This window comes from Rhinolophus ferrumequinum, chromosome 8 (genome assembly GCF_004115265.2).
Source record: "Rhinolophus ferrumequinum isolate MPI-CBG mRhiFer1 chromosome 8, mRhiFer1_v1.p, whole genome shotgun sequence".
In the NCBI taxonomy this organism is placed as follows: Eukaryota; Metazoa; Chordata; class Mammalia; order Chiroptera; family Rhinolophidae; genus Rhinolophus; species Rhinolophus ferrumequinum.
Genome location: NC_046291.1, coordinates 40,160,018 through 40,186,928, shown reverse-complemented (window position 1 = coordinate 40,186,928; position 26,911 = coordinate 40,160,018). Strand labels below are relative to the sequence as shown.

The window sequence follows — 26,911 nt, the reverse complement described above, 5'->3', positions numbered from 1 at the left end:
AAGGAATGCATGTCTATTTTAGTGCTTAACCTGCATGTATTTATTACAAGTTTTCCTCTACTGGACTATGAGTTCTTTAAGGGCAAAGACTATACTCATTCATTGCCATTTTTCCTGCACCAGCTCAGTGACTGGCATTAGAGGTTATCAATTCTGAATGGTGCATGAATGATGATGGAACTCCTGAGCAGTTATGATGTCCACCATTCCTGCTCCCTAGCAGTATACTTACCCTAGTTCTTCCAGCAAACAGTGGTTTTTTTTTTGTTGTTGTTTTTTGTTTTTTTGTTTTGTTTTGTTTTTTTTTACGTCAGACGGGTAATGTGCTGTTGTCGTAACAAGGTTTATGGGAGGCACATCTCACACAACAGCATGAACACCCAATCATCACACTTATGAACTACAAAAGGATCAAAAACAGTGTTTTAAGATTCCAACCAAATTCAGTTAAATGTTGACGTTAGATGAGGTGGAAGAAGCACTCTTTCTTACAAAAAGAATCCTAATTGATAATTCTAAATATTATGAGGTAAAGAGAAAAATCACCATTAGAACACTATAGTAGTAACTGCTGCAGGCAAGATCCATCAATGCATGTTAAAATTAGTGGGCAGAACTCTAAGGGAAATAGGATATTTGCAATAGTCTCAAATATCTCCTCCCAAATATTTATTAGCTACTAAGAGAAAAGAATAACTTTCAGGTGGAGAAACCTGGCTGACACCATCCTAACCAAGTTAACATCACCAATATGCACTCATGTCAATGCCATGCACCTCCAATATGATACAATGAGGACACTTTACCTCTGCAGCATCTTTCCCAGGAACTCAGGAGCCCAGTATGTGAACGACTTGTGTAATTTTGAAATTGCTTCTGGAGGGTTTCATTTTTTTTTTGAAATTGACAAAGGGCTTGCACAGTCTCACTTTTTGAAAACCTGCCAATTTCCATTGAACTGATAGCACTTCATCTGTGTGTATTCTCCGGTAGCTGGGTGGGAGTGACTGTTGACGTAGAACCAACACGCGAAGCCTGTGTTCTAGCGATTCCTGCTACAGGTTGCCTTTTGCAGAAGAGCAATAGTTAGAATTATTTCACCCCTGTAATGAAAGAGAAACTCAGTGAGAGAACGTCGTTTGTTGTTAGATTGTGGTAGTAGCCAATGTGCCCTTTGCATTTTAAAGCATGATGCCATTTTCCCAAATCACATTATGTCAGGCCCAAGCATGTAAGTGCCTTGCGTTGCTCTGCTTTTCTGTCAGGCCCTATCACCAGGTCTGGGTAAATTCTGACATAGAATTTTGAAGGGAATTTAAGACATTAGCATTCTAGTGAAAAACCAGAAATCATAATTTTGAAATAAAAAGTTTTATTTTCCTCAAAATAATTTTTAGACAATCTACAATATGTTATTTGTTTTCTACCTTATTGAGGAAAAAATAATGTAATTCTATTTGCAAAAAAAAAAAATTCTGTTTGTTCTTTCTTTTTTCTTTGTATTTTAAGCATATCAGTCTTCAGTGGACAAAATATCTTCTGAACTCAGAAGTTTTTGGGCAAATAAAACTGCTTTGATCAAACTTTCCGGGCCTGCAAATGCTGGGGCAGGAGAGCACATCTCAGGAGACACTCTTGGTCATTAGGCCAGGCCATTCCGTGAAGCAGGTCCAAGGTATTCTCTTTTGATCACGACTGGCTTCACATTCACTATCAACTGGAGAGCACGTGAACTGGAACTAGCAGTGGAAACCTGACCTGGATTAAGATCTGTGTTTTCCCTCATTTCCACTGTAAAGTAGGGCTGTTGCATTCCAAGTTTATTTTGTGTTCTGTAGTTCTTGTAGAATAATGGCCCTTTCACGCTTTCCAGTAAACTGGGCCTCTAACAAATGACAATGTAATGGGTTGGAGGGTAAAGATGTAGTAGGAATGGGTTCAGAAGTCAAGTCTTTTCAAGTCGGGAATGCATCTTCTGTTTCAGGATCAGAAGAAAAATTGAATAATGAGGTGATTCAAGTAAACTGATATATAAGTTGAACACAGTTCTAACAGAAGTGTTTTGGGGTCAAAGGTAGAGAGAAAGATGTGATAAGGAAATTTAATAGAATGATTCCAAAGTTCATTTGGAAAAATAAACTTGAGAGAATAGTGATGAAACTTTTGAAGGAGACATAAGAAGGGGAAATAAGGGGAACTTGTCCAACAGATATTTTTAAACAATTACAGGCTGAGGTAATTAATAGAGCTTTATTGCAGGAATACACTGAAAGATAAATGGGAAAGGGCTGCTGCTAGCCCATGTGGTGCCTTTGTGCATAGAGGCCCTCTCACGCCCATCCCCTGCCAAGGAAGCTCTGCAGGGGCTCCTGGCTGAGGATGCTTCTGAGGGTTAGAAAACGTGCCCCTTTCACCAGGCTCATGGGCTCCACTGGCTTGGCTGGCAGAAGAGCCTGGCTGGATTTCAATCTGTACTGGACCTTTTTGGGGAAGTCTTATTTGATTGTATATACTGTTTGACTATACCTGGAAGTTCCTCATAAACAAACCCTATTTCATATCTAAATTAATATATGATAAGGAATACTTCTGAAATCACTGGGGAAAGAATGGATCATTTAGTAAATGGTGTTAGACAGCCAGGTAATTATCCTGGGGGTGAAAAAAAAGGACAAATACCTTATCTTAAATTTCACACCAAACTAAATTGGAAAGAAAAAAGCAAAAAATTAAACTACAAAATACTAGAGGAAAATATAGGTGATTACTTCAGATTGAATGTTTTTATAAGCATTACAAAAAAAAAAAAACACCACAGCAATCATTAAAGACTACATTTAAAGAAATTCAATATAGTTAAAAAAAACTAATAAAATAATCTATTTTAAATTAAGTTTAAAGAAATATCTTTGCTAGAGATTAATATATGTATTAAAGAACTCTTAAAAATCAATCAGGAGATGCCTGATCACTGCACTGTACACCTGAAATTGAACAATAATGAATGCCAACTATAATTTTATATATATATGTTTATATATATATATATATATATATATGTTTATATATGTATGTATATACTTACAAGGAGTGGAGCACAGCATTAGGAATAGAGACAGTGGAAATGTAATGGCTCTGTGCGATGTCAGAGGGATAGTGGATGGGGGGAAGGGGGTTCACACAGTGTGAGGGATATAAATGATAAACGTCTAAGTATTACTTTGTCTCATGCACCTGAAACTAATAAAAAAAATAAAAAATAAAAAAAAGACAGCAGAAGAAAAAAAATCAATCAGAAAAAGGAAAATATACAAATTCATAGAGAAAAGATAAAAATGAACAAAATATATAAATAGCCAGTTCCTAAAAGAAAATAAAAATGCTTACTAACTGTATGAAAGTATGTCCAACATTATTAACAGCGAAAGTAATAGAAATGAACATAATAATGGAGCTAATTTTTCACTTCAATTATATGAAAACATAAATGTGTTTGGAGAAAAAGGTAACAATAAAGAGAATTGTTTATATAATAACATTTACATATGTTAAAAATGCACATAAAATAAATTTTTGCAAGAATACATATATAAACAAAAAAGATACACATGAAACACATTAGAATGAGTACTTCTATTGGGTGAGTGAATGGGAGGAAATGAGAATAAGAGTGAATCATTAAATAAAATTGAGAGTGGGACGTGGGAACTTGCAGGATGAGGGTGTGCCAAACACTGAGAAACATGCTTTAAACAATCAACGATCCGCACCTGAATTTTCTTACTGACTACATAGATAAATAAAATACATGTTGAAGAAATGACACTATATATTGCTCATGGGAGTATACATTTGTATAAACTTTCCAGAAATAGTTTGACATATGAATTTCAATTATTAAAGATAAATGGAAGTCTAATATTCACTGGAAGAGAAGGAACTTACCAATATGGAAAGTGGTATTGTACTAGAATTGGAGGTAAGGGTATGAATCATGGCATTCAAAATGAAAGACAGATAGATAGATAGATAGATAGATAGATAGATAGATAGATAGATAGATAGATAGATAGATAGATAGAGATATGTGCATTACTATGGCTACTGAGAGGGCCTAAGTGAAGCAAATCCTAATAGCAATGACATTACACTTGGAGCTCAGCTTCCATATACCATTCTTCAGTGAAAGAGACTGGCTTGTTTGGAGAAATGGCTATTTCCAGGGCTGGAGCTGGAATATTATAAGATGAGACTTGAATACCTTTTTGTTCCCCAAAGTGAAAAGTGCTCATGAATGATGGAGTCATGGCAAAAAGACACAGAAGTTAACTTGAAAGGGCTCCCTCTGGCCAAACCTGAGACAATCTGAGTGTCAAAATAAATCATGCTAGTAACAGATAAATAAAATAACATTTGAATAAAATAACAGACCATGTGTCTATACTAATATAAATAAATAAATGAATAAATTGAAAATTGAATGAGGAATGAAATATTTATATAGTTTTGAAGTACCTCCCCAGAAAATACCAATCATAATGGAAAAGAGATTAACATTACAGAGGAGATGCCTGACATACCATCACCTTAATCAAGTGAAGATCGTCAGCAATAGGACAAATCAAAATTGGGTGCAACTTTAGAATTTTTTAAAGAATGTAGTATCACACTTTTGTGTTTACTAGCCAAAGATTCATAACCTGAATCTAAAACAATAAATTGAAGGACAATGTAAGTAGAGAGCAATTCTCAAAAGTATCAACATCATAAAAGTAAAAGAGACATGATAACTACAAGTAACATGTGACCTCAAACTGAATCCTGTGTCTATAAAGGACATAAAAGGGATAATTGGAGAAACTTGAATGGGACCAAATAGATAGATGATAGAAATGAGTTAATTTCCTGATTTTTGATGGTTTACTTTCCTTATGGAAGTGTCAGTATTTGTTGGAAGTGTGCAAAGGTATTTGGGGCATCATGCTGACAATGATGGTTAAATAAACATCAGATGGTTCAGGAAAAAAAAATACTTATTTGTACTCTACATGCAACTTCTCTGTAACTTGACATTTCCTCCCCTAAAATAATGCAGAAGCCTAGTTGGTGCTGTCATGGCAGATGTGCTAAAGAAGACCACTGGCCTTGTGGGATTGGCTGTATGTGAGAGTCCACACAAGAGGCTAAAAATATTGTACACAAAGATTTTTGATGTTCTTGAGCAAATTCCTGAAAATGCAGCATATAGAAAGTATACAGAACAGATTACAAATGAGAACCTGGGTATAGTTAAAGCAGAAACAGATGTTAAAAAAGTAGAAGGCCAACTTCAGGGTGGTCAGATAGAAGAAGTGATTCTTCAGGCTGAAAATGAATTAAGTTTGGCAAGAAAAATGATACAGTGGAAATCATGGGAGCCTTTAGTGGAAGAGCCTTCGGCCAACCAATGGAAATGGCCAGTATAATCATGATTAAATGACTTGTGAGTTGACAGGAAAATGATGTAATTAAATGTTCTGTTATATCAAAACAAAAAAAGGAACAAACAAAAACCTAATACTCTAATCATGATAATCTACTTCTAGATATTCTAAGGAAATAATAGGCAAGGGATAAACAAATATGTGTATAGATGGTATACAAAAATATGTGCACAGATGGCCATAGTTTCTTTGTTTCTAATATTAAAAACATTTAAAAAACACTGCTAGGGGGGAAGCCATAATGTACTAGTATAAAGTAGTAAGTATGTATAGGTATATTTCTATGTGAAAAAAGGGAAAGAGAAATGTAAGTGAATGTCAGTTCTGGGTAATGTCTTTTCTCTACTCCTGATTTCCATGCTATTTTTTTTTTTTTTCTGGGTCTTTACTCATTTGCTTTTGGTGAGGTGTTGTGACATATTTCATAAATACATTTAGGAATAAATCTTGGAAGAATTCCTGGGTATGCAGGGTTAAGCTACACCTTTTTTTGTCTCTTCTCTCTTCTTCGTCATCATCTTCATCTTCGTCTTTGCTGTCTTCTTTTCTTTCTAGAGAATGGATCTCAGTAAACAGAATTTAACTCCTTCTTCAAAGATAGTCCTTTTAGGTAGGGAGAGGAGGAATCGTGTGACTGAGACTTCTATTTTGGTTGTTTACCTTTAAACCTACCAATTCAAACCAGGTCTTTGGCAATAATACAAGTAATATTTTAGATTCTATGTTTAATTTTTGTTTTATGTCTCAATTTATTCCCAACCTAGGCATAAAGAAGGGATGTTATTTATTGGAGAGTCTCTCAGAGACCTCAACAATACTTGAAGGGTATAGAACAAATGTTAACAGTGGGTACTGTTGGGGGTGGGAATACAGGTGGTATTTATTTCTTTTCTGTCTTGCCCCTCTTCCTTTTTTTTTGGCAATGAATATGTTTCATGTTCTTAATCAGCAGTATCAAAATAGAATGAGAGAGAAAATGATGGAAGGTAGAAAGTAAATGTAGCACTTATTAACTTTGGAACCCAGATTACCCCTAGGAATCAACGGATATTTGGACATGGCTGGCACATAACAAAAATAAATATGCCCCTTTCCCATTCACACAACTGAGATTCTGAATTCCATCTTGGTTGTTATTTCTTTTCAAATACTTTAAATGACGAGTTTGCAGTAATATAGAGCTAACCAACCAGCATACTAGTATGTTTTTGTGCATTTTTGTAAAACTCAGCAATACAATTATTTTCAACATAAATAACAAGTAGTTGTCTGTCTTAGTCAAGGTTCTTTTAGTTTAAGTAAGAGAAACTTCTAAAAGAAGTTGAGCCAGAAAATTAATTTTAAAAATATTGGAAGGCTGCCTAGTCGCTATCAAAGTCCATATGCACCTATGTTGAATGTGAAGAATTTTTGAACGGAAACCTGAGCATTTGTTATGTGTAGAATAAGGCATATTTTAATGGTAGTGCCCAGCCAGGGCCTCTACACAGCCTTTCTCCTTGGCATCTCTCTTATTTAATTCCTTGGGCATGCTATAAATCTGATTTTCAATCTTGTTCTAGTTGGTTTTAGTGTTTTTAAAACTTGGTTCTGACATCCTTGAGATTTTTTTTTTTCACTTCTAAGCTATTTCTTAGAGCAGTTCATATCAAAAGTCAGTTTATAAAAATTATACAACAATAGCAAGTATAAAGACTTTAAACATTGGAAGAAAATATAAAAATGGTTCATCTTTAGCACTGTCTGCAATAATTGGAAAAAGAGAGTTATGGGGATTCATGCATCCCCATTCATCCATCCATGATGGATACACTTTGTAGTTATAACTTTTTCTCTTTTGGGCAAATTCCAAGTCTCATGGAAATTGCACATAGAACTTATAGGCTATGAAATACCTTCAATAAATTATTTTAGTGCCTAATTCAGGGTTAGGCTGGAGTGGTAGAAAACCCCCACTTAGAAGGGGAATATTGGGTCTTATCTCCGAAAACCTGGGAGTTGCATAAAAGGCTAAATGATTTTCAACATTGAGTAAGATGAGAAAGGGTTTAGGATTCTTTTTAAAGGTATCAGAGGCAAATGAGTAAGAAATAAGTATGCTCCCTTATGAGATTTTACATTAATCCAAACTCTCTGCCGCTTGACTTATTCTCATGCCCTGATCCTGTCCAAGTGGAGATGTAGTGTATTGGAGACTGATCTAGTGTTTCTCAAAGTAGGATCTGTAGCTCCTAGTGGTTTATTGATGTTTTCTTGGGAGTCTAGAGTTCTCTATCAGAATTTTTTAATATTGTGTTTAAAAAAAACCCATATATTTATAATTATGCAATGTAAGTATTCCTTATTCCTAAATATTGGGCTGCCATTTGATTTATTTTTATAATCATGTTGATACAGAGTGATCACTTAAATGGCATAATTTATTTTTTAGTAGTTGTTTGTAAATTAATTGTTTAAAGGTGTTAACCAAAGAAGAGGGTAAGGCTGTATAAAGAACAAAAGGCATTGCAGATTCAGATAGCAACCCAAACTGTGTTCTGGAGAGAACAAAGAAAAGCAGGGTTTATAAAAGCAAAATCCACAAAATGTAATTCTTTCATTCAAATGAAGGATTGCTGGCTAGGTTAGCAGGGATTGGTTAGTTCCAATATACAAAGAACGGAAACTACAAAGAAGGAAGTTAAGTCCAATATGTCCATTTAGGATTTGTTATTCCAGAATGTTTATGGCTCATCCTTGAGCTGAGTTTAGTAATAGGTTTAGCAACTAACTAGCAGCTCTGAGAACTGAGGCACAACATGTGCATGGACTCCACATCTTACACTTTCGCTGTGATGTTCAACTATAGTTGAATGGAATTTCCATGACTTGACACCACGAGCTCAGTGTCCCAGAAAGGAAGTTTAGGAAAGAAGATGTACATTTTTTCTATATTTTTGTGTTTTTCAAGAATTAATAACAATAGAAAATTTTTATATTTTAATAAAATGTAGCACCTTAATTTACTTAAAAGTATAAATACTGTAATTATTTTTTTGTGGATTTTGACACATTTTGGAGAAAAAACTTGAAACCAATGCAGTGAAATGGTAATTAATAGCCTCCCCAGTGTTTTAAGTGACTCTCCTAGCAATGTTTATTCCGTTTCATTTTCTCCATTATCAAAGGTTATGTACAGAAAAAGCAACTAGCATTGTCCTCAGATTAATGTTTTCAATGTAATTATTTTACTGTGTTCTTGACTGTTGTGATAAACAGGAAAAACATATAACATATATAACATATATAATAGCTAAAAGAGGACTCTGCCAAACGTGAAGAGGCCTGATTTCTGGTCCTGGCTTTAGCACCTCCTAACCATGAGAATTGGGGAAGTCAATTAAGATTGTTGGACTTCAGTTGCCTTTTATTTAAAACAAGGGAGTTTGGCTAGAGTTAGGTGATCTCTAAACTTAGTTTCCATTTCAAAAATTGTGATGCTGTATCTTTTTTAACGAAAAAAGCATCAAGGAGAAAAAAACTGATTCAGTTAATAAGGTCTTTGCGGAGAATTTCCATTGCTGTTTTCTTCTAATTACAGTCAAATATAGTGGGATGTAAGAATCAAATATTTATTAAGTACCTTCTCTGTGCCTGACACTATTCCAGCTCCTGTAAATGTGACCGTGACTCTGTGAGTTCCATTATATAATTCTTTTTGGCAGTTTTAATTGCATTGAGTGTCCTAGGGCACAGAATGAATAAGTATAGAGTCTGGAAAAGAAATCTGGCTCCTCTGACTCTAACCCCTGAATTCCACTGTAACACATTATATTTGCTAGCCTTGCAAAATGTTTTTTTCCCCTTTATCCATATATGTTCACATTCAATTTAAAATTTAGTAAACTAAATTCTGAGAAGCAGCGGGCAGTGTCTCAGAAAACTTTAGTAAACTTAATTCTCATCCTCTAAGAACTGCTTGTATGAGGATACTGCTTGCGGGTCTTCCCACACAGGTTTACCAGGGTGAGAATGGTTTGCGGCGTTTTCCCTGGATCCTTATACAGAATTCTGAAGCAAACATCTGAATGGAGCAAAAGAGCATAATCTGGTGGGTGAGGCAGTTTTTCTTTCTCTTTTTTCTTAAGGCATAACAAAGTGCAGAGATTCAGGCTGAGTTTAAAGAAATGATGGCAAAAACGGAAAAAAAAAAATGTCTGTAGAGATGTCCTCAGAGCACCAACACAACTGTGTTAATGCTTCCTTGATAAAGGCAGTAAAGAAGACATTTAATCGTAGTCGTATCTGTGCTCTTTGACACTTTCTTATTAAGCAGCAGAGATGTTTTAAAATTGTGTTAGGAAACACGTAGAGATAAGGGAAGGCGACTAGTCCTGATCCAGGGCTTCAGGGAGGAGGTTCAAAAGGAAACTCGGCTGGGGACCAGGGATGGGGGTGGGGAGAACTGTTTTTGCTTCTGTCCCGGCTAAGAGTCGGGTAAGGTAAGGCCTCTCCTTCTACAGTCCGGTTTCTGTCACATTCCACTCCTTCCCCCACCCCCCGCCCTCTTTGGTCCTGCGTGCAAAGGCCAGATACCGGCCCATAGGAAACGACCATCAGAGATCGAAGAAAGTAGCGAGCTTGAACACTGGCGTCCGGTGTGGAAGTGTCCTAGGAGACCGCCAGAAGTGCGCCAGCCCGAGTCTGGGAGAGTTCCCTTCTGGCCGAGAGGGGGAGCCCCGCGTTCCCAGCCCGGAGCGACCCGGAGTCCCGAGCCTCCAGCCCCAGCCGCCGCCAGCGCCAGTTTTGGCTTCAGCCGATTAGGAAGAGGAGGGAGAGGGCAGAGAGCGCGAAGAGGGAGGGGACCAGAGCCGGAGGGTCGCGAGTCCAGCATTGCGTTGACGTACAGAAACTTTCCCTCTCGGCCACTGAAACGTCGCCGTGGCTGTGCGGGAGAGGAGGTCGCCTGGTTCCGAGGACGCAGCAGCTCTCCACGCCCCTGCCCCAAGCCTGACCCGACTGCATCAGTCAGTAAGGTACGGAGAGACCCAAGACACCGCGATTTATCTGGGGTCTTCCCTGCCTGGCAGCCCAGCCTCCCGCCAGGTAGCGTGTAATGTCTTTTAAACTGACATCCTGAGAAGCAGCGGGCAGTGGTCAGCCTGGCCACGGGTACCGGGAAGGGAGGACGCGGGGCTGTGCGCCGCTGCTGCCGCCGCCGGGCAGGTTACAAAAATTAGAACAGTGAAAGTCTCAGGGTGCCTGTCGTCCGGCACGAAAGGAGGCTAAGACCTGTTGACGAATGCTATGGCAGTGCTTCAGGGACGACCGCGGAGCCTCACGAGGTCGGGGACGCAGCGGTGTCCGGACTCCTGGAGGCTTCTCTAGCCCTTTGTGGTAACTTTGGTCCGGCTGGGCAGGAGCTGGAGAGGGCTGGGAGGGGGTCGCCCGTTGGATCAGTACCTCTGAAGGTGCTTGGGTCGACGGACTGAGCACGCAAGTCATCGCCGGGTCACAGCGAGGCGACCCAGGAGCGAAACTTCTTCCAGCTTAACCTCCCTTTTGTTGGCTCCGGGAGAGAGTGTGGGCATGGGGGCGGGGAGGCGCGAAGCACCGAGGCGCGGCCAAGGATTCTTTAAAGCCTGGAGCTGGGAGGGCCCAAACTCAGGGGCGGCGCCCGCAGGGTACCCTTTCGCTGAGTGGGTCTAGTAGCTCCTTCTGGCGGGCGCTGTGTTAGAGGGGCGCACCGCGCGGCGGGGTGATGAGACCCTGGGCTCTTGGTCCGGTCGCCGGACTCGCTCGTTCAGGCCCTTCTCCCTGTGCATTAACTCGCTACTCGGATCAGGACCCAGCGCCATCGGTTCTCCCCTGTGGCTCCTGAGGTCGCTGCGGTGACTTTCCTGTGTGCGGGAGGGAACTCCAGACTGGCTGGTTTTCTTGGAATGTGTTTACGATGTTGAATGGGATTTGAACAGGAAGCTGGACGCTGCAGCTGGAACTAGCGTACCAGATTAAAGATGTAGCTGGTGTTGCGCATGGCGAGTCCACTTAGATGGAGAAACCCCGACCGAGTTAAGTGCGAACTGGCGGTCAAAGTACCCCTTGATGAGTCCAGGGAGTTTTTCCCAACTAAACTCGCCTTACTTTCACGTGCATCATTTACATTTACTGTTTCAATCTGCAAGCTTTACAAAGTCCAATGCAGTCAACCAGGAAGGATTTAATAAATTTATTTTGGGTCCTGTTTTAAAAAAAAATAATGTTGCACCAATAAAAGTTTTTGGAGAGAGTTCTAGTTATGACACCACTTGTTAATTTCTGGGATTAAGGAGATCACGGTGCTGATGAGTTCATGTCTGATACCGAATGGGTGATTAGGTGCTAAAGGGCCGGTAATGAGACAGAGTGAATATTGGAGGTCCGAATTGGACATTTTTCAGTTTTGCAAATCGCCGGGTTACTCTGCCAGTCTTTCCCTCCTTTCTCCACAAAAACAAGTAGTCTTGCTAGAAAACCCACCAGTTTGGTGAGTGCAGTCTTTGGCGACTACAAGCATTGCTGGAAACAACCTACAGGCTAAGGTACTGCCTGCCCCATTGCATAATTAAAAGGTCTCCTTGAGCTGTCCAGGAGTGTTTTCCAAGTTTTTACGACTGACAAGGAAAGAAGAGAGGAACCTGGCCGGCTGCCAAACTAGACTGAGCTCAGTAGCCAGGCATGAAAGAGACTGGGGGAAGTTGCAGGGGATAATTGGCGAGGAGCTGTTGGTTGTACTTTGGTTTAAACAAGGGGTTTCTTTTGCAATGAAAATTTTTCTGTGACGAAGATCAGTCTTCTTGGCAAAAAAAGTAAACTAAGCATAGGGTGCAGTCGGATAGGACAGAGGAGAGTGAAAGCAGTGCTCTCAGAGTAAAGTCTGATCCTTCCTTATCTGTGTTGCAGTGGAATAGCTGGGGGCCTGATGCTGCTTGTGCTGACCATCCTTTGCAGATGCTCACACTTTGTTCCTATTTGTCTCCTCCACTCCCAGCAGGCTTGCTGCAACTTCAGTCCCATGACCTTGACCTGCTTTGTTTTCACAGCCATTGAGAACTGAAGACTTGGGTTTTTCAGCAGATGATTTTCCACCTAAGTTAAATAATTCAATTAGGTATTCTCAAATAGAACAGATTTGGGCCATGGAATTAAAGTGAAAAAATGTATCCAGCATGTGTTTCTCGTGTTTGTCAAAATAAATAGATCTCGCTCTTTCACCTGAAGGAATAGAATTTGGGTGATCCCAGTATTTCATACCTTTGCCCAATATCAAAGGCCCGCTGCTTTCGAGATCCAGACTAGCCAAGAACTGAGTCTTATCTGCAATTCAGATCCTTCTTTTATGTATTAAAATTATTTAGGTGTCGTATGTCTACTTTTCTTTTTCAGGGACATAGTTCTATTATGGTTTTGGACATTGAATGGTTAAAAAAGTAACATGGTTTGTATTTCCTCTAGATTGATGAGTTTGAGATTGTGAATATCAGCTTGCTCTCTGAGATTGAATTTATGAATCACCCCTTGGCAAAATGTTTTCCCTGACTGATTTCAGTTTTTCCACTTTCAAAGTTAAAAAAAACAACCTTTCCTTTACATAATTACAAGCTTACTGTGAGAATTAAAGAGAGGAAATCATGTTAATAGGTTTTGAGACATAGAGGTCATAGGGTTTCTCAGTCGGTTGATTCATTGAGATTATAGAGGTAAAATAGTAACATCTATGTCTAGAACACACGTGTAATAGTGACATATCTGTATTTAATTTATAAAAATTACTACTTTTGCATTTTAATCATAGCTGTCATTTAATCATATATTTTAATTTTTGAGACATAGGTGAGATTTTGTTATGGTTAAAGCTGAGTCATTTTCTCAAACAGAGAAGAACAATCAGCAAATTCATTTATTTTTATTTCGGTTTATGTTTATACTCAGGATTGGTTGTTTTTTGAGTTCAGCTCAAATTTGCCTTTATGAGAAGTTACCAAATATATTTGCAGAATTTGGCTCCCTTCTAGGAAATAACTAAAATATATTTATGATGTACAAACAAACTTTCTTTTCCCAGTGGCCACAACGACTTCCTTAAGAGTTTAGAGGGTAGCTTTAGGAGCCATTCATTAATTGATTCAACCAATATTTGTTGCGCACTTTTTATGTGCCAGAAACCATCAATCTTGAATTCAAATCCCAGCACTGTACTTCTCAGCACTGTGCTTTTGTTTTATGCATGCTATTTTACCTCTTAAACATTTTACCAACATATAATTCATTGTCTGTAGTGCTATCTATAATGTTTGAACTGGTTAATTATTGATCCATGCATGATACTAGTGAAATAATTAATTTTTAGTTTGACATGACAATTAATAAAGTAAACTCCCTATTTTTATAGTTCACTGTACTGTGCTGTATTCATGAATGTTTAACTTAACTCTTTCTCAGGTGTATAAGTCAATGTATTAGAGAAAGAAAACAGAATAAGTATAGTAGTCTCCCTTTACCTGTGGGGGGTACATTCCAAGACCCCCAGTGGATAAATTAGGCACAGTAAGAGATTAACAACAATAATTAATAATAAAATAAAACAATTCTTATACTATATTGTAATAAAAGTTGTATGAATTTGGTCTCTCTCTCAAAATACCTGGCATTTTCCATTTTATTTTTGGACTTGGGTTGACTGAAGGTAACTTAAACAGTGGAAAGCAAAACTCAGATAAGGGGGACTACTGTACAGGTAAATTTTAAAAGAAAATATTTTGGTAAAATACTTAATCATAACTTTTATTTTTAAACTTTACTGTGTCGTTAAGAGTGAATCTATAAAAAGGAGGCGTATGTGGGAAATAGTAATTGAATTTATGATCATCTTAACAAAATAAGCACTTTTTTGAATAAAGAACAAGTGAATGTTCAAGGATGTATTAGGGTAATCTCAATGTAAAATATCCAATTTTGTTTTTTATTTTAAATTAAAAATCTTTAAAATCTTAATCTCCATTGCTGAATATTAGGTAATTTTTATTTAAATTTCACTTAGTGGAACTCTATGTGACTCATTCTGCACAACTGCAATTTGTTTCCTAAAACTTTTAAAGAAGAAAAAAAGTTATTTTATGTAAATATAATAATGAATTCAGAAGTAGTTACAGGAGCCAACTGCATGGCTGCCGTAAGTCCTGGTCCCTAAACGCATTAGAGGCTAGTGGATCTAATAGTGTTAGCCTTAATGCATTTAGAGATCAGGAAACTTAAACTTGTTCTTATGGGAGCTGAAATATATTCAAATTGGAAGAGGAAAACTGGTATAAACTTTGAACAGAGAAATCGTGTTGCTTCCAAACAGTTGAGATATGAAATTGAAAGTAGGCCTTTATTGTTCCAGAGTTAGGCTTAGAAAACAGGGCTTATACTTATTCTAGGCTCTGTTATTTGGTTGTTTTATATTTGTTTTATGCTAAGAAAATGTTTTCAGCCACCCTGATGATGCTTACAATGCATGGTTGTTTTTCATTGGAAGACAGTTAATTGAGGCAAATATTGTGCAGGAGAAAAAAATGCTAATTTTCTGTGTTCATTTAAATAGTATAGTTATGTTAAATTTGTAATTAGTCTCATCTTATAGTATGTACTTAAGGATAGTTTTGGAAAGGCTGCTCCAGTTTGCTCATGTAATATGAATGAGTGAACTAACTTATGTAATAATATTGACTTCCACTATATTTTGTGCTACATTGCAAAGATTGATATGAATTTTTAAAAAGAGTTTGAATAACACTAAGTAATTTCTAGGATGCATCTAATAGGGCATATCTAGATAGCAATAGCTACCTTTATTTTGTGTTTGTTTTTTGCTATGATTGTTATATAGATATACCTACACATTGTCTTCATCACATGCCTTCTGAAGAGGAAGTTTAGAAGATAATTTAGAAACTTATATGTCTTAGGTGACTCCCCACCCATTTTCTCTCTCTTGCTGTCTTTACATATATAACATAGGTATTTGATGTATGTCTATTTGATAGGTATTTTTTTATAGGGAAAAATAACTTTCATTAATTGATATTTCTGAGGCAATTTTAAATATTAAAGTATTTTCCAGATTAGTGTTGCTAGAAATCCTTGGCATTTTTGTGTGTGTTTGTTTTGTTCAAATTATAAAGGAGTTTTTAGGCTTTTATTTATACTTATAAAGGTAGAGAGAAGTATGGGAAGATCTATTATTACCCATGTTCTTGATTAATTAATGCTTCTGATAACATACTTGTAATCATAGAGATGTGGGGGGAGGAAGAAACTTTCCTCTACCCTTAAGGTTCTTCTGGCTGGTCTAATCAAATAGACATGAGACAGGTTAGCAAGAGAAAATAATCAAATTTAATACATACGTTAGTATGGGAGCCCCACTTACATGAGAGAGTGAGAGACCCTCACATGCACGAGAGGTTCAGAAATAGAAAGGGAACTTGGGTATCTATGACATTCTGAGCTAGGGATGAGGTAAGATGCCTTCCGGGCTCCCAAGGGTCATTGCAGGATGATAAGAGCAGATGCTTAGTAAATAGAAATTTGCCCTGCCTTACAGGTAGGTCAAAAGAGGTTATCTCTGATAATCTCTTATTGTGGGCAAGGCCCCTAATCCAAGTTCTTTTAGGTAAAGGGAGGGACTGAAATTTCTCTTAAGCCTGAGGATAAAATTGTGCTTAGCTCAAAACAATCTTTTGCCTTCTCCATCTGACTTATTTCACTTAGCATAATGTTCTCTGGGTCCATGCATGTCTAACTCTTACATTGTTTTGTACACCTGAGACTAAAAACAAAACAAAACAGAGCCCACCCGAAAAAACAATCCCTTGCCACAGAAGCACATCGTGGGGCAACTGGCTCTGAATCCCCACAGATGTCTTCTGCTTTTCTTAAGTAGAACACAGGCAAATAGAAATACTACCGGTAAGTTTATAAGGTACTGTGAAGTAATAATTGTGCAGAAATGTAGTGTTGTCCTGGTATTGTGTAGCCTTTTCATACAATTATCAGATGTTATCATTGACCTGTTTTCTGAAATTTCAACCACAAGGCCTCCAAAAATTTCAGGGAACTTAAAATTCACCAGAGCTACCAACCCAACTCTGTCTTTCATCTACTCTCTTGTAGAAATTATGATGGCCATTTAAATGACTGAAACATAGACAGTTGAGAGATTTGGTAGAAGAAAACATAGAGCTTAAATAACTTACGAACTGAATCATTAGGTTTGCTGTATAATAGTTTCAAATAGTTATATAATATTTCACCAAATGATAACTAAGTTTTCCTTCTCACTTAGTTTGTGTTTAAATGAGCTAATATTGATTTTAAATAGTATTTTAGTTAAAAAAAAACACAACAACAAATAGAACCATCTGTATGTGCTGAGGTAACAAATCTCCAAGTTTGGGATAATTAAAAGTTGATATAAGAAAATAAATTTGATTTTAACCTCTCGATTTCTCTCATAGCTGTTTACAATCAAGAGGGTACCATCTTTTAAAGTAAAATTGTAACAGCAAATCAATTCATTTACCCAGTTTTCCAATTGGATGAGTTAAAACATAGTTTGGTAAATACTAATAAATAAAAGTTTTATTTAAGAAGACAGAGTACTTTATGAAGTGTTTTGAAAGGTCAACATGCATGTTTTTCTCTGTAATCTGTTTAATTTTTGTCTGCTGTTGAGGAACTCCATAGTAAATACAGAATTTTAGCTGAAGGTAGAACTTTCCCACTACCTCCTTGATCCTCACTGTTACAATCATAAATATCTCCTCCAACATAAATGCTGATCATTCCTGTCAGTACACATAAATACAGAGAAAGTTTGGCTTATGGTAAAGATCAATTGTATAACTGAATAAATTTCAACTGAGTATAGTTAGTAAGAGGATGCTACTTATGTGGTATAGACTAGCAAAATATAGTTTAAGGTAATTGTTAAGTAGTCACATTTGAGTAATGAATTGTCTTTGAAATTCTTTAAATGTCATCTGAAATGGCAAAAGTCTATTGACATTTCAGATCTGTAAAAGGCATTGCTTTATAATACAGGTTGGTATTGTTTTGAAATTTCAGGGATTATTATTTGTTTTAATGCATTCGTTATGACTGGCTATGTGAGTATATGAAAAAAATCTTCACAATTCTTAAAACTATTAAGTATTGTATTGCCAGTATTGTCTTTAACCCTCTTTAAAGGAAGAACTACTACTAAATTTATAAGATCTGAATTGTCATAGTTTTTAATTGCTAAATTAAGTAGACTAGGAAACATGATTAATTTGGAAATATGAAATGTCCTAGAGTAGTACAGGTAAGGCTTTAAAGAACATCGTTTTGTGGCTTGATAGAATACATCTTTCTTTGGGACTTCCTTATTCAATATGATACTTATTTTCGTTTAAATTTTGATAAATATTACAGTCTCTCCCCGACCTCTCCTCATTCTGGAAAATGTAACCATGTTTAAACTGAGTCAATAAATAAAGGGATTCTGATATGACCCACTTGATTTTAACAAATATTTATTGAACACTACTTGTTTTGTTTTGTAGTTGTGTCCTGTTTAGTAGTAGGTAACAGAGACCTATCTCAAATTAACTTAAATAGAACTCATTTCCATATAATTCTGTATTAAAGGATGTTGAGGGAGTAGGAGTGGAGTTATTCATAAACGTGAAGAGAAGCAGTGTCTGGAAAGAAAGTGTGGAGGTGATTCCTGCGCAAATGATGAAGCTGAGTTAGTCAGGCAATGAAGGGGGACAGTTGAAGACAGAGCAAGTGATAAAAGCAAGGAGACATGGACCATGTAAATTGCTTCACAGAACAACTTGTGTGAATTTTGGAACTGCAGAGATGTTTCTCCTTTCTGTCTTTATGGTGATGATAATTATTAGTATTTGCATATAAGAATGTAAAAACTTTAACTGTATTAATTATGTTTAAAAAACTTCTATCTCCTTTTTATTCCTTTTTCTATATTTCCAGATCTAACAACTAATATGTAATTGAAGTCACCAGAAGTTGGAGTGTGCTCTCAATTTTACACTCTGGGGGCTCCTTGAACTTGGATAGGAAATTATAATATCATTACTTCCATTAACACCTAATTACATTTAGTGTATCTTTCAGTTTTGAATGTAGGAAAACACACACACACACACACACACACACACACACACACACAGTTGCAGATATTTGTTTGTCATTGCTCTGGCTGCGTATGTTTTGAAATATTTTTATGTTTATCACTAGTTTTAAATTACAATAATAATTACACCTGCTTCTAGGTATCTTTTTTTATATGTGGATATATCTGTAGATATGTAGAGCTAGCTCAAATTTTTAAAAATATATTTTAATAACGGTCCTTTAAGTCTGTTTCTTTTACATATTTTATCTCATGCATTTACATACATATGTTTGAGAGGGGGTCCATAGACTTCCTTAGACTGCCAAATGGATTCATGGCACAAAAATGTTAAGAACCCCTGGAAATCTATGCTGATTTCTTCAGAGGTAGCAATGAGTTGTACTGTCATTTAATGAGGATAAAAGAATTTCAGGTAATTTAACTCAGTATTGTCTGATAGCATTTAGTTATACAGAGATGTCCTAAATATTTCTTGGAAGTAAATTCCCACTTAATAATGCTTATTTTCCAGATAATTTGCTTTATTCAAGAAACATGAGTGCAGTTCTTGGTTATTTTGCTTAGTGACACAGTTCAGCCAAGAAGCATTTATATTTAATTTCAGAACATGTAAATTTAAAAGATTTATCTTTTTCACATTATAGCGTTAACTATATTTAGGTTATGATTTATCTATATTTATGAATATTATCTTGTGGTACTGGTTTATTTTTCATAAATAAACCTCCTCAACTACAGTTTAAGTTGCAAGAGAGAAGAGATACATTAAAGAGTTCTCTGTCTTCTACTTGGGAACAAGTAACCCTGTCAGTATTAGCAATTTCCTATAAGTACTAAGGAAAAACAGAATTTTTGTGTATATGAAAACTTGATTCTTTTCCTATGTATCACTGAGTTATTGAAAGTTATACATTTGGCTATAAGATGTGGACATGCCTTATCATTATTGATGAAAAATTTAAATGTGTACCAAGAATTTTGGAAAATACGAATACAGAATATATAAAAGTATAGCAAATTATCGTGTTATGAAGGAGACCTATAATTAAAACATATGATTCATTGATTATCCTATATTCCCTTTCTTTTCTTTTTTGCTAGGCTTGACAATTCTGTGAGCTATATCCATTTTAAAATTGGTTTATTGTTTTATTGATATGTGCATTTTGAAACTGATAGTCCAATTTTATTTTTGAAATATAAAGGCAGTCTCTTTAAACTTATTAATTTGAGAGAATTACTATATGGAGTTTCACATTCATAAATCAGTCCAATTTTAGTAGGTCTGGATCACTTTAAAATTCCAAGGTATGGATCCAAGGTAATAGTTTTGTACTTGAAAATTGACAGTAACTTTAAGATCACAGTGAGATAACTGTGTTTCAGTGCTGCTTGTTTGGCTCCACTTTATGTCTTCTCTAATGCTAAGCATCAAGCATCATTGTCACTTCTTTGCTTCCCTTCCCTGTTGGCTCTTCATACCTGTCCTGTTTGGAATAAATGCTTGAAATTGCTACAGGGGTTATCTTTGTCTGTAAGGAGATCAAACTTGAGTGCAATACAAATTCATTAATGACGGCATAGAACCTGAGTGTTTGAGGGCATTGTTGGGTCCCTGAATCAACCTACCATATTTCTGGATTTACTGTTTCCTGAGGTAATGCATTTATTTTCTAAACCATTTTGAACTAGAATTTTCAGTTATTTGAGAAAGTATCTTAATTAGAACAGTTAAGTGGTATCTTAATTTGAAATAAACATTTTAGAAAATAATTTAGATTATTAACGAAAATTGATAGACTGCTTGGGTTTTGTAAACTTTGGATATGATCAGTGCTATTACTCTAAAATATTTTATTACTCAAATCAAATTTTAATGTTTTTAACACAGTACATAGATTAATCATCTTATTTAAATTTATTCTGATGTGAATAAATTTTACATTATTCAATAAAAATAAAATAATTTGAAATACAAATTCCTACTCAATCAATCCATACAATTACATCACTGTTTATTTGGTTCTGTGGTGTCTTTAGTATTTTGGAAACATCAAACATACACTAAGAAACCTTAAAGGAATCTCAGTGTCTGGTCTGAGTAATTTAAAGTTTGGAGTCTGATGATAAAACTAACATCACTATTTAAATATAAAAGATAAAGCTGATAAGGGTAAAATTAAAACTGTGAAGTGCAGGTTCATTCACAGGGGTATAAAAACTGCAGATATATAATAAACTTTTAAGTAACAACTAGCTTTATAAAACTCTAGTTTAAATTGGAGCCATTAGCAATCTAATTATTTTCTGCCAGGATGTTCTTGACTTCGATATTTTGATGATTTAGCATTATGCATATTGGATTTTGCAATGTGCTGTATCCAAGTATGGAAATACTTTTGAATATTTTAGAGTATTAATACTATCCTTTGCGGAAATGTTAACCAGTGGTTTAAGCAGGAGATGGAGACAAGCAAAACCAGGAATAATCTAATAGGCTCAGAGAAATGTCACCATGGGCAGGTTTGTTGGGAACGAGGGGGTGTGAGGAACAGGAAGCTAAAGGTTGTGCAGGCAGTGCAATTGATGCAGAGCAGTTGGCGAAACTGGAGGTGGAAATGTTACAGATATTCAAAGCATTCAGTAAAGTGGAGTGGTGAGTGGGTCATTGGTAAAGAAAGAGCAGGGCTACTGTGTTAGAACCGGTGTCACTGTGTATGTCACAGCGATTGGGTAGGAGAGGGACTTAGAGGGCCAGTAACTTGAATACCAAAGGAAAGTAAAAGAGACATCAGAAAAGTTAAGTTCCTGATGGAGATATCCTAAATAACAATACCTACATTACTGATTGAGCAATTGCATACTGTGATTGCACAAAAATGCAGTAAACATGTTTGAGATGCCTCCTCTATGAGATCATGACCTTCATACAAAGCTAGGCAAGAGAGATTATAATAAAGTGCTACAATTCTCAAAGGATTATTGTTCTTTTAGAAGCTGTTCACGGATTTTCCTGGGGCATCCCTTTCCCTTTACAAAATAGGAGTGCCCTCTGGTGACCTTTCCCTGGTTTAAAAGGAAGCCACATTCTAGTGGGCTTTTGAATGTGAATAAATGCCTCTTGGTATGGAAACAACTATAAAGGGACTGTATGTTATATCGATTTTGAAAAATTTAGTAGAAAATATAACTTGGCTCCCAATAGATACAAAATGAGGAAGAACATGAGCATCCATATGATTCAAATTCCAACTCCCACTTGTGCTAAAATAATCAGATAAAAGTGAAAATAGTCCCCCGCCTTAAACTGTTTAAGATCCTGTTGGCACCTGCACTCTTTTCTTATACCTGTGGGTCCACACCAAAAATGATAAGAATGTAATGGGGCTCAGTATATATAACCTCAAAATATGGCACCTACTGAATATGTCAGCCTGAAAGAATTTGGGAAATGGCATGTGAAGGAAAAACTTGCTGACCTTTCCCTGGAGGAGGATATAAAAATCCTCCTGTGAGAGGTGCCCTCCCCATCCCTGCAGGAAAAAGAGCATCCTTATCTCTGAAGTGAAAAGGATGCAGAGTAGCGTCTGAATGATCTTGCTATGTTTCCCCCAGTTTACTATGCTTGGCTCTTACTCTTTGTCCTGTCATATCTTTCCAAGACTGTTGAAAAGCAAAATTCAACCGAGTAAATTTGAAGATCTAATTGGCTTTATTAAGCGATTCATGAATGCAGCAGCATCCCAACAAGCAATTAGAAATGTGCTAGGAGGCGGATGTACAAAATGAAAGTTTTTTATAGGACGAAGGGTGGGGTAAGGGAGTATTAACAAAAGAAAACAAAGGATTATTTTTGGGCCAGGGTGTCTTTTCTTTGGGGGAAGAGCACAGGAAGGGTTTTTATCGTGCAAATTGCCTCTCCTTTCTGTGGGGAATGGAGAGGGCCCAAGAGACAGATTACTTTACTGGTGCATGACCAGAAAATTTCAGACTGGTTGATTAGGATTATGCTTATGGGAGAGGTTGAAACTGCAATTAGACCAGATATTAAATCTAGTTTTGGTATCATGGACTTTTTTTGCACAAGTGACGCCATTTTGGGCCTGTGGTTTTCCCTTTAACAACTTGCAACTCTTCAAAACTAGCATAAGAACACTCAACTTTAACTACTTCTTCAGATCTTCATTTCCTTATAAAGGAAACGTGTATTAAATAAATGTGTGTGCTTTTCTCTTGTTAGCTTGTCTTTCGTCACAGAGAGTCCCAGTGGAGAGGTTAGAAAGGGAGAGGAGAAAGATCCTTTTCCTCCCCTCCAGGTAGCATTTTCACAATGCTAACTAGGTCCTAAGCATTATGCTAAACGTTTCTTTTTGTTTTGTTTTGTTTTTATAATTTGTAAACGATTAAAAAAAAACTTGTCTAAGTTTCCACAGCTGGCAAACAGTGGACCAGGGCAGATATGATAGGAAGTAATGCATGTTGACAACCAAAGCAGCTGAGGAAGTAAGTGTGCAGTGGAGTGGCAACAGTCCCCGTGGAGGATTAGGCCAGCTTTATTTAGTAGTAATAGTTGTCTCACACTGGTGAGTGTGATGCCTTTGAATTACCTGACTGCCTACACTCCTGGCTGATGTGTGATTCCCCTTTTTGTACAGCACCATGAGTTGCTCATCTCTCACTGAGGAATGGCAACTTGGAACTCCCATGTGAGAATGATGCCTGCAAGGCCAGTCCTCGGAATGGGACTCAAGCCTTGGGCCAAGAAAGTTCTGGGCTTCTCATAAGAAAGAATTCAAACGTGAGCTGATAGAGAATTTCAACTGAAATTAAGTTTATTTAGCATAGAGCAAGTAAGAAAAGAAAGGCCACCCCACAGCCAGAGTGGTGGCCTCTAATTGCTAGTGGAAGAGAGGCCTCCTCCATCTGCGGGGCTAGAGTTTATATGTGTTTTCTCGCTTCTATGGAAAATTTCTTGGTATGGGAAAAGGAGGAAAGAAGAACAATGGTAAGTTTATCTTTAACTTCTGTAAGATGCAAGAAGAATAGGGGCAGGTTTATCTTTAACTTTTGTGAGACACAACCTGTGGCTTGTTTGTAGTAGGCTTAACTACGGGGGTGGCTGTAATGGAATCTCTTTGCTTATTAGCTTTGGACGGTTTGTTCTGTGGGATAGATTAACATCTGCCTGAGTGTCTTGGGTGCACGTAGGCAGCGGGCTTGGAATCCAACCTCCTAGTTCCTTCTTCTGTAAGTAGTCCTCATGCCCCCTCCCTATAGTAAGACAACATTTGTTTACTTTACCGTATTTAGTTAAATAAAGCATAAAAAGAACTCATTTGCTAAATTGTATCTGCATATTGCTTTGGCCTTTGCTTGATTTGTCAGAAGAGTTAAACTGTTAAATGAAAATCTGACTTTCTCTTAATCTCATTTTTAACCTGGTTTTGACAAAATGGTAAGGTTTGGATAAATAGAGCCCAAGGTGTCAAATCACTAATACTGATAGTTTGTAATAACATGATATGTACTTTCATTTAAGTATTTGATAATCTTCACTGAGAGGATGTGCTAGGTAACGTCAAAGAATGTTTCAGCCCTTAGGGCAGTCCTAAATTTTAGTTTTAAATATAGGCATACCTCTGAGATATTGCAGGTTTAGTTCCAGACCACTGTAATGTATCAAGTATCGCAATAGAGTGATCTTTTTGCTGGCGGAAAGTCTTGCTTTCCATTGGTAAAAATCATAACATCTATGAAGCCCCATAAAGTGAAGCACAATAAAATAAGGTATGTGTGGGGACAGAACCCCAAAAAGCAGTTTTCAGGCTCTTGACCGGCTGCCATCGAGAATATGTAAGCACCTTGACTGTGAGCCGCTGTTGTTCCACCATGGTACCGAGAGGCCCAGAGAGAGTGGCAGTGCCCTGAGAGCCCTGGCTGAGCCCAGGAAGTCTGGCTGTGCCCCGAGAGAGTGGCAGTGCCCTGAGAGGCCCTCGCTGTGCCCGGGGAGACCAGTGGTACCCTAAGAAGCCCCGGAGGTCTGGCTGTGCCCAGACGTACTGGTGATGCCCTGAGAAACCCTGGCTGTGTCCAAGAATATTGGTGGTACCCTAAGAAGCCCAGGAAGTCTGGCTGTGCCCAGAAGTACTGGTGGTGCCCTGAGAAACCCTGGCTGTGACCAGAGAGGTTGGCTGTGTCCAGGAAATAGCATTCACCTCCAGGCTCCTCGCACAGGGCCCCTCGCGGGAGACGCTTGTTGTGTAGATTGTGAGGCGAGACCCTGTAGGGGTGGAGTGTGGGGACAGAGCCCCAAAAAGCAGTTTCCAGGCTCTCGGCCTCACATAGAAAGGTGCTGGCTCAGGTAGTAAATGGCCATCGACTGTGATCAAATGGCCATCAGCTGTGGCTAGTTGGCCATCAGCTGTAACCAGTGAGCCATTGGGCACTAATATAACTGCCATGGCTAGGCTAGCAAAGAATGGGGACTAGCAAGGAGATGGTGGCTGAGCCGGCAAGCGGCACAGTGAGGGTTGAGAATTGTGTGGCTCCTGTTTCCTGTGTCTCCAACCCAGCCGCCAGCGAGAGTATAGTAGTATGACTCCCCTATCTATGGCTCCGTGGGTGTTCCTTTTTGGCCTCACCATATCCTGCGATATTATGTGGGGAGCGGGAGCTGAGACCCCGCAGGCCGCCCTGCATGACAGTATGCCTAAGACTTTTTAAAAACTAAAACAAGTTTCTTAATCAAAATATTGTATTCAAAGTTGTCCTCATTTAATATTTGATTTAATCAATTTGTCTCGTTTTTGGTAAGTTCAACGAGTAGACATTTGACCTCTTGTATTTACAGCTGGGGTGTTAAAAGAAGGTTCTCTTGAACCCTTGGAGTCACGGGCAGGGGCTTTGACACAGTCTACTCGCTAGGGAAGACTTCCTGGTAGAAAGCAATCAGTGGAGAGAGTATTTCAAGCATGTAGGAAGTTTTCGAGGGGTGACTTTATGTTTCAGCCACAGAACTGGAAGACTGAAAATAGAGCTAGAAACTAGAGTGGAAGGGAAAGGACTAGAATTGCTGGAGATAAAGCCAGTGAGGCAGAGACCACATTTTCTAGGATTTTCTAATCCAAAATTTACACTTCATTCTAAGAGCAGTAGGAAACCTCTGAAGGATTATAATGGGACTAGTGACAAGATGTCATCTGTGTTTTAGAAAGATTTGAGTAAATGTTTTTCCAGTAAGTCTAGGCAAGAGAAGGCAGTAGCCTAGATTAGAGTGACGACAATGAAAATGTAATCCAATTGAAAGAGTTCATCTTTTCCAGTGCACCGAAGAGCCAAACTCTGAACACCTGAGTTTTGCAGTGGAGAGTCGACTTATTTGCAGAGCGCTAAACAAGGAGAATAGGAAACTGTATCTCTTAAAATCAGAACTGATGGTTTACAATTGGAGGGCTTTAAGGAGGTAAGGAGAAGAAGCATATGGGAGTACTGGCGAGCAAGTTTTAATTGGAGGAACTTGGAAGTTGGTTATTTATGGTTAGGGGCTTTAGCACCAGCTCTTCCTGGACAATGGACCTTTTGCCTCTGAAAGGGTTCGGTGTTCAAGTTCTGGTTTGGTTCGTGGGGAGGGGCAGATTTTGGTTCAGGTGCAGCTGAGCTGAAGGACAGGGGTGGCACGTGTAGTGCTGTCCCTGTAAAATAGCTCAAGTATCGTATTAATCATCGATCTGCTTTAAGGCAGCAGACTGGTTTTAAGCTGGTCAGTGTGATGTGTGTGCTGTTTCAAGACATGAGTTTATTCCAGAGATAGGAGGAAACAAAAATCTGTGCATTTTGATGATTTGTCGATGATTGTGAGAGGTAGGCAAGAGGATGGTATAAAAGTTGATTCTAAGGTTTCTAGTGTGGGCATCCTGGGTGTTGGTATTCATCAACAGAATAAACACAACAGAAGTAGAATTATTGAAGGAAAATAAATTTTCAATTTCGGTGTGTCTCTGTATCATCATTTTGTAGATGTTCAGTAGTCATTTGATATATATACATACACACACATATATATGCCTGGAACTAAGAAGTTCGGTGTGGGCTGGTGATGTATAGGTGGGGTGTGTGTATGTGTTTGTACAGATGTACAAGTTTTCAGATTACAAATATGAAGGAAAGAAGGAAGAAAAAAAAGAACCACACAATGCACTGGGGGTTTTACTATTATATATGT

At 37.6% G+C, this 26,911-nt stretch overlaps 2 protein-coding genes and 1 non-coding gene across 17 annotated transcripts in view; 2 read left to right on the top strand and 1 right to left on the bottom strand.

Annotated features, from left to right (window-relative positions):
- Positions 1–308: 308 nt before the first annotated feature.
- Positions 309–412, bottom strand: LOC117026375 (small nucleolar RNA U13). The gene has a single exon (XR_004423734.1). It is a non-coding gene; the product is annotated as a small nucleolar RNA U13 (small nucleolar RNA).
- Positions 413–5,114: 4,702 nt separating this feature from the next.
- LOC117026264 (NADH dehydrogenase [ubiquinone] 1 alpha subcomplex subunit 5-like) lies at positions 5,115–5,465 on the top strand. 2 transcript variants are annotated; one of them, XM_033112887.1, is made up of 2 exons: positions 5,115–5,184; positions 5,302–5,465. In XM_033112887.1, exons 1-2 carry the CDS (start codon positions 5,115–5,117, stop codon positions 5,463–5,465), a joined length of 234 nt encoding a protein of 77 aa, XP_032968778.1. The 2 variants fall into 2 exon arrangements, with proteins under 2 accessions (XP_032968778.1, XP_032968777.1); XM_033112886.1 differs by having other exon boundaries at positions 5,115–5,465.
- Positions 5,466–10,005: 4,540 nt separating this feature from the next.
- Positions 10,006–26,911, top strand: part of GULP1 (GULP PTB domain containing engulfment adaptor 1) — a 225,615-nt gene continuing 208,709 nt past the window's right edge. For 5 of the 14 annotated variants that reach the window (XM_033111304.1, XM_033111311.1, XM_033111313.1 and 2 more), the window contains exon 1: positions 10,093–10,498. The gene's annotated coding sequence lies outside the window, so the exon portion shown is untranslated. Of the gene's footprint in view, positions 10,569–10,621; positions 10,860–26,911 lie in introns of those variants that run through there. The other 9 variants (XM_033111316.1, XM_033111315.1, XM_033111314.1 and 6 more) reach the window with 6 other exon arrangements.

Excerpts from the sequence above, each read along its gene's own strand:
- LOC117026264 (XM_033112886.1), top strand. The coding sequence starts at position 5,115 with ATGGCAGATGTGCTAAAGAAGACCACTGGCCTTGTGGGATTGGCTGTA.